Source organism: Ranitomeya imitator, chromosome 4 (assembly GCF_032444005.1).
Source record: "Ranitomeya imitator isolate aRanImi1 chromosome 4, aRanImi1.pri, whole genome shotgun sequence".
Lineage (NCBI taxonomy): Eukaryota > Metazoa > Chordata > Amphibia > Anura > Dendrobatidae > Ranitomeya > Ranitomeya imitator.
In genome coordinates, this window is record NC_091285.1 from 456,108,465 (window position 1) to 456,116,632 (window position 8,168).

At 41.0% G+C, this 8,168-nt stretch overlaps 1 protein-coding gene across 1 annotated transcript; it reads left to right on the forward strand.

Moving 5' to 3' along the window:
• Window positions 1–4,631: 4,631 nt before the first annotated feature.
• LOC138674555 (olfactory receptor 5AR1-like) lies at window positions 4,632–5,573 on the forward strand. Its single transcript, XM_069762379.1, has one exon. The coding sequence runs from the start codon at window positions 4,632–4,634 to the stop codon at window positions 5,571–5,573; it is 942 nt and encodes a 313-aa protein (XP_069618480.1).
• The last annotated feature ends 2,595 nt before the right edge of the window (window positions 5,574–8,168 follow it).

An 8,168-nucleotide genomic window follows, 5' to 3' on the forward strand; every position in this document is an offset into this window, starting at 1 on the left:
TAATACGATTAATCCCCAATCCCCACAGTTTTAAGCATGCCCTAAAAACTCATTTGTTCAGACTGGCCTACTGCCTCAACGCATTAACCTAACTATCCCTGTGTGGCCTATTAAAAAAAAAAAACATAATCAGGTTCCTCGCATCATATTCTCATACACTTTATGCAGTTATTAGCCCTCTGTTTCTGTACTGTTACATACTTAGGCAGTTAACTGGTTCATGCAGCTTTACATGAACACCCGAACCTTACACTATGGCTGGTCCGAATAACTAAAGCAATTGTACCATCCACCTCTCGTGTCTCCCCTTTTCCTCATAGTTTGTAAGCTTGCGAGCAGGGCACTCATTCCTCCTGGTATCTGTTTTGAACTGTGATCTCTGTTATGCTGTAATGTCTATTGTCTGTACAAGTCCCCTCTATAGGTTATAAAGCGCTGCGGAATATGTTGGTGCTATATAAATAAAAATTATTATTATTATTATTATCTCCTTCCCCATAATCCTGTAGAATGTAAGCCCGCAAGGGCAGGGTCCTCTTCCCTCTCTACCAGTCTGTCATTGCTAGTTTTGTTTACTGTAAGTGATATTTGTATTTTGATGTAACCCCTGCTCATGTACAGCACCATGGAATTAATGGTGCTATATAAATAAATAATAATAATAATATATGGCGAGCTTAATGCCAACCCAGACAATTTCCCGGAATATACTCGGATATCTCAAAACTCTTTTCGGCATTTGCTTGGTCATATTCAAGGAGCCATCCGGAGACAGGACACCCAGCTCCATAGAGGAACGTCTCCTGGTCACATTAAGGTACGTACTATTTCTAAACAAATACCAGTTATAATTATTGTTGGTCTGCCATGTATTATTTGTATTTTCCTTTATGTCTTTAGCAGAACACCACCATAAATGGAATTGATTGTAATTTTATTTTTTTATTTTATTTCAGATTTCTGGCAACCAGAGAGAGCTTATCATCCCTTCACTTTCAGTACCGGCTTGGAATTTCCACCCTGTCTGGAATAGTTGCAGACACCTGGTGGGCTTTAGGGATTGTTCTCCTGGATGAATTTATGCCCATACCCACTGAGGAAATGTAGATGGAAATTGCAGAGAAATTCTGGTGTGTGTGTGATTTCCCCAACTGTTTGGATGCGGTGGATGGAAAGCACATACGCATTATCAAACCCACCAGAACGGGATCAGAGTACTTTAACTACAAGAAATATTTTTCTGTTGTGCTCATGGCAATAGCAGATTCGGACTGTCGCTTCATCACTGTGGACATTGAAGCTTTTGGCCGTGGGAATGATTCACAGACTTTCAAGAACTCGGATATGGGCCGATGTGTGTATGGAAGAAATTTTAATTTTCCTCTGCCACGACCTCTCCCCAACACCCAAGGCCCACTGATGCCATTTGTTATGGTTGTGGATGAGGCCTTTCAGATGTGTGAAAACCTACTGAAGCCATATTCCACTCGAGACTTGAACCACACTAAAAGGATCTATAACTACTAACTGACCAGGGCCAGAAGAACAGTAGTGTGTACCTTTGGGATTCTAGTCTCAAAATGGCGCATTTTTGCAACAGCCATTAATCTAAAAATGGAGACAGTTGACGAGGTGGTCAAAGCCTGTGTGGTTCTCCCCAATTACATAATGGCTAAAGAGCGACCCAACATTGAACTGGATGAACGAGTTGCAAACCCATTGCCAGATTACCAGCATCACCCGCTGCAGCCAACTGTTGAAGTTGGCCACATGAGGGACCAATTTGCTGCCTTTTTTAATTCTGATATTGGACGTGTGGCATGGCAAGACAATATTGTGTAAAATTTCATGTTGGGTTTGGGTCTGTACCAGTTATGTTTTAAATATTACTAATATTTGTTGTTAATAAATTTCATGTTTTGATATCTTGACTGTGTCTTCTATGTATTTCCTCTAAAAACCACTTAGGTTGCTAGTGATAAGGTAGTTGACGTCATTGCATCCTGATTCTGTTCTGCAGTATCTATTGGACGCAGTCCGACTGTGACCCCGCTGCTCCTGCTCAACCTCTGCTGCAGTGGAAGAAGTGCTCTAAAAAAAAGGAAAAAAAAATTGTCCTGTGTGTAGATGTGACAGTGGATACTTACCAATCTGAGGAGGTGATTACTCACTTCACTTACATGTTCGGCTTGTGCGGGCCCAGGCCGTTGCTCCTCCTCCTCAGAAGATGACATTCTAATGCATGCAGAAAGAAAAAAATGGCAGAAATTAGGACACATAGAGACAGAAAATAGAAAATAAAGACATTGGTTAGGATATACTCAAATTGTTCAGTGTCTTGTTTGCTCCAAGGTTCTTGCCTGCGTCTGCTCTGCTTGTCTGTCTGCTGTCTGCAAATATCCACTCCCTCCCTTTATCACTTTGTATGTGGGGGTGGCTAATTAGTCTCTAGACATGTTTTCCTGTGGTGCAACGCATGCGTTCACAAACGCAAGAAAACGCATGTGCTTGCGAACGCATGCGTTCACAGACAGCAATGCCTTTTTTTCCATATTCATGCCGCTAACAACCGAGTACATTTCTATGCGGCAAATTGACGCCTTCAAAATTACTACATGTAGCGTCTACCGCGCCAAAGCGCAGACGACAAAACGACGCATGCGTCGTCAACCGCGGCAAAACGCAACCGATCGCAGACACATGCGTCCACAATGTTAAATATAGGAATACACGATGCATGTGGAAAATTGCGGCACAAACGCTGCGGACACAACTGCAAATGTGAAACGAGCCTAAGCAAATAGGGATTTCCTTGTTAGGAGGGGCCAGAGTAGTGATAGTTGAGACATTTCCTGGGTTTAGTTAATTAGAGAGTGGGATGAAGAACAGTAAGGTTGCTGCAGGAACAAGTTTAAGGAGTCCAGCAATCCAGGGCCTCGGGGCTGGAAGTCAAATGAGCATGAGGAGAAGAAGCAGCATGAGAGCAGCAGCAACTAGGTTCAGTGGGAAATCCCGAAAAGTCAGAGACCTACAGTCTGAAGAAGTTTGGAAGAGCCATCCTTTATTTTGCCCTTGGAGGGGAAAACAGCTGGGGAACACCAGGCACGAATTAGTCTGGGTAGTTGGGATGCTTCGGTATCAGAGGGTATGTTACCAGAAAAAAGTTTGCCAGGATCAGTGAGAATTACTGTGCAATGTTGGTGACTGAACTGGACGTGCTGAGTAAAGTTGATTTGTTAAAAATGGACTTGGACAATCAGTGTGTGATGATATCTGGAATCGGGACCGTGCAAGCTGAGGAGAACTGTAACCTAAAACTGAGTGACATGCATTCCACTCAAATCGCACAGCAAATGGGATATTTCTTTGTGGGTTGCCAGGGTGTGCCGGAACAGCAATCCCTCGCCATGACTACGACCCTGGCCATATCACACTACGGTCATGCCGAATTTGAGATTGCAGATGTTTTCCTCTCTTACTGTGTATATCCTTTCTATTTGTTTTGATAGTTTGCCATTTGACTTGTTTTTACTTCACTATTTGTGAATCTCTGCAGATGTTATCACTATATAAAGCTTATTTTTATTATTGTTCACTGTAGAGATCAGATGTTGAAGGTTTCTATTTTTTCATTATGTAAAATGATTTAGAAAAAATCTAATATATTCCACGGAGAATAATTATTGTAAATGCAGATATTTCTCCTGATGCAGTATAAGGTATATAAATAGATGATCACCACGCATTGTAATCTACAGGATGTAGGCAGAGCATATGGTTGATGAGAAATGTATAAGAAATCTTAAAAATACAGCACATCTATTAGAAAAAATTACATAATATTATTTCCTATTCGGTAAATGTCTAACAAGTTTACTTATATACAAATGTCACGGCTACATATTTTTTAATATTATTTTTTTAAAAATACATATTTGTGCATATTATTTGATATTCAACTTACAGGTAACAGGAAATTTTACAGGTATGTAAAGTGAGTAATTTTCAAGATCAACTATAGTGCTATGATTAAAAGCACCAGGCTCAGATTGACCTACAAGGGAAAAGGTGAATATCGGTGGGCTCCTGCCTATGAGTGGGTCACTTACCCTATTATATCAGCAGTAGTTGGCACAATACACTTGATTCACTATGTACAGACAGATGCAACATCTCATCATTAATTTAACAAACTACCCAGTTTATTATTTTATACATTTATGAATAAGGATAATATAATATTTGCATTTAGGTGCACAATGGGTCCTCAGGGTCAATGGTACAGATGGATTCTTGGTACCACAGTCCAACACAGTTCAGGATGGTGAACATTATTAGAACATAAAAGTAGCCAAATCCTTTTGGTAAAGTGTGCGGGATAGGATGTCCTTGGAACTTGCTGGACCCCAAAGGAAACTCTATAAGAAGGTCCTCACTTGTCTCGTGTTATTTATAATACTATTGTTTTCTTACAGGGAAGAGTGACAGTTGAACCCCCTCATGTCATAACTGTGTATATAACCATTGATACATTGCATTGTAATGATTAGCAACAACACTACTCATAATAAATTTATATAATTTTATTACAGTGTATATACATTTTTTATTAGATGTTGAACAATTTATTCATGGAATTTTATGTAAGAACCAACAGTTCCGGCTTTGGCGAATTTATCCTATCTGGTTTCTCTCACAAATCACACATCCAAACATTATTATATGTTGTGTTTTTATTAATTTATCTTGTCACCATTTTTGGAAATGTGTGCATTATTTTTCTTGTTTATACAAACACTCATCTTCAAACACCTATGTATAATTTTATAAGCAACCTGGCTTTCCTTGACATTTGCTATTCTTCAGATATTACCCCCAAAACACTGGTAGACTTCTTTTCTCATCAGAAAACAATATCATATTTTGGATGCATGACTCAACTCTTTTTTTTTACCGGTTTTGGTAGCACAGAATCTTTTCTTTTTGCTGTTATGGCTTATGATCGTTTTATGGCAATCTGTAATCCGCTGAACTATAACTTGATTATGCATCAGAAGACCTGCGTGATACTAGTGTCTGGGGCTTATAGCGCTGGATTCCTTCATTCTGTAATAGAGACTTGTTGTACCCTTCGTCTTTCTTTTTGTGCCTCTCGTGTCCTCCATCATTTCACTTGTGATTTTCCTCCATTACTAAAAATCTCTTGCACGGATACTACAATTAATGAAATTGTTTTGTTTACATTTTCTTCTTGTGTAACGATGTCTTCTATCTTGATCATTGTTGTCTCATACATTTCCATCTTAGTGGCAATTTTAAAGATACGTAACAGTGATGGAAGGAAAAAAGCTTTTTCAACCTGTACCTCACATATCACAGCGGTGACCTTATTTTATGGCACAGTGCAATCTGTATACTTAAGGCCCAAGTCTAAATCCTCTCTAGAGACCGGTAGTGTGGAAACAGTGGTTTACACTATGGTGATCCCCATGTTAAATCCAATGATTTATAGCATGAGAAACAAAGACATTAAAACCTCTCTGCAAAAATTATTCAATAAATGGATAAAATAAATTAATACATAGTAAACCAAAGGAGATCAGCAATTTGATCACTCTCGTAATAGTATTGTAAGTCAACTTGTTATTTTAAGATTTTAACATGAATTTGCCACATCATTGTACACTACTAAAAAAATTCTGAAAACATGATGAGTGGGGGTCCGTGAGGACCAGAGTTTGAGAAACACTGATCTAGCCTGATTGACAGACTCTTCTGTGTCTCTACTTTCTAATATCTCACCCTGCTAAGTACAAGCTGTAATTGCTACACAGGCCATGTTGGTGGAGAATGAATATTCTTGGTCTCATGAGCTCTTTCACATTTTGGCTAACTTCGCATGAATGTAGAAAGAAATAATCTAGAAAACTAAGACTTTTTTCTCACTTGTAATCCTTATGCAGTCCATGTACGGTCCATATGCAATCTCTTTTTTATATAGCAGATGCTATTATATTATGAATGGTGAATTGCACAATGGCAAATTAGTAATCAGCAATACGTAAATTTACAAGATTTAGACTTGATCTGAAGTTATAATGAAATGAAAAAATCCAGCTTCACATTACGCTGAGAGAAAAAGAAGCACCATGGGATGTGGCGACACTGCACTTAATCTGAATTATCCAGACATATTATTTCAGTAGGTCGAGGGACATGAGTAAAGGTACCTTCACACTGAGCGACTTTAGAACGATAACGATAGCGATCCGTGACATTGCAGCGTCCTGGATAGCGATATCGTTGTGTTTGACACGCAGCAGCGATCAGGATCCTGCTGTGAGATCGCTGGTCGGAGCTTCAAGCTTCAGGAGGCTAATTTGCATATTCCAGGTGCCTTCTGGGAGAAGCGAAGTCTCCCTAAGCTAGAAGATCGTTGGGTACAGCCGGGACCAGCTGCTTCGAAAGCATCACCAAACCAGGGATTCAAGCTTCAGGAGGCTAATTTGCATATTCCAGGTGCCTTCTGGGAGAAGCGAAGTCTCCCTAAGCTAGAAGATCGTTGCGTACAGCCGGGACCAGCTGCTTCGAAAGCATCACCAAACCAGGGATTCAAGCTTCAGGAGGCTAATTTGCATATTCCAGGTGCCTTCTGGGAGAAGCGAAGTCTCCCTAAGCTAGAAGATCGTTGCGTACAGCCGGGACCAGCTGCTTCGAAAGCATCACCAAACCAGGGATTCAAGCTTCAGGAGGCTAATTTGCATATTCCAGGTGCCTTCTGGGAGAAGCGAAGTCTCCCTAAGCTAGAAGATCGTTGCGTACAGCCGGGACCAGCTGCTTCGAAAGCATCACCAAACCGCGCGCCTTACGGCGCGCGAATTTTTGCCTGTAGGACATTATTGCAAGAGAGCTTGGCTGAGTAGATTACACAAGAAGGAAAACACACAGCAAGTCAGCAGGATCTAGGAGCAACATGGCAGATGTGACAACCTACATGGTGAGCTGCAGCATGTGCTACATGTTCACAGATCGACCAGAAGAAGAATCCAATTTCACCTGTCAGAAGTGTAGACTAGTGGCCCTTTTAGAAGAAAAGGTGCGGGGTCTGGAAGAAAGAATAGCAACTTTGAAACTCATCAAAGAGAATGAAGACTTTCTAGACAGAACAGAAGCATCTCTACTGGTCACAGAAGGTGAAAAAAGTGTCAGAGAACCTCCAAAAGCAGATGAGTGGAAGCATGTGACCAAAAGAAGCAAGAAGACCATGGAGAAATCACCAACCACACAACTGAAGAACCGATATCAAATCTTTGTAGAGGATGAAGATGGCACACCTAAGAATGAAGCAATACCAGCAAGCAAAAAAGAAAAGGGCACACAGCAACAAGTGACAGCAAAAAGTACAGCCAAGAAGCAACGAAGAGTGGTGGTGGTGGGAGACTCACTACTTAGAGGCACAGAAGCAGCCATCTGCAGACCGGACATAACTGCAAGAGAAGTATGCTGCCTTCCAGGTGCGATGATCAAGGATGTGACCGATAGGATACCAAAGCTCTTCAGCTCCAAGGACGTCCACCCATTTCTTCTGATACATGTTGGCACCAATGACACGGCAAGGAAAGACCTACCGACAATCTGCAAGGACTTTGAAGAGTTGGGGAAGAAAGTAAAGGAACTGGATGCACAGGTAGTTTTTTCTTCTATCCTTCCAGTAGACGGGCATGGCACCAGGAGATGGAACAGGATCCTTGATGCAAACAACTGGCTAAGACGATGGTGCAGACAACAAGGATTTGGATTCCTGGACCACGGTGTGAATTACTGGTATGATGGACTCCTCGCCAGAGACGGACTACACCTCAACAAACCTGGGAAACACACATTCGCCAGAAGACTCGCTACACTCATCAGGAGGGCGTTAAACTAGAAGAAGAGGGGACGGGAAGAAAAACATTAGACTCGAACAAAGACGACCCAGGAAAACATACTCAGAAGGGAGGTAAGAACATTTCTAAAACAATCCACAGTGAGGAGATTGGAACAAAACAAAATCCTCTAAACTGCATGCTCGCAAACGCCAGAAGCCTGACAAACAAGATGGAAGAACTAGAAGCAGAAATATCTACAGGTAACTTTGACATAGTGAGAATAACCGAGACATGGTTAGA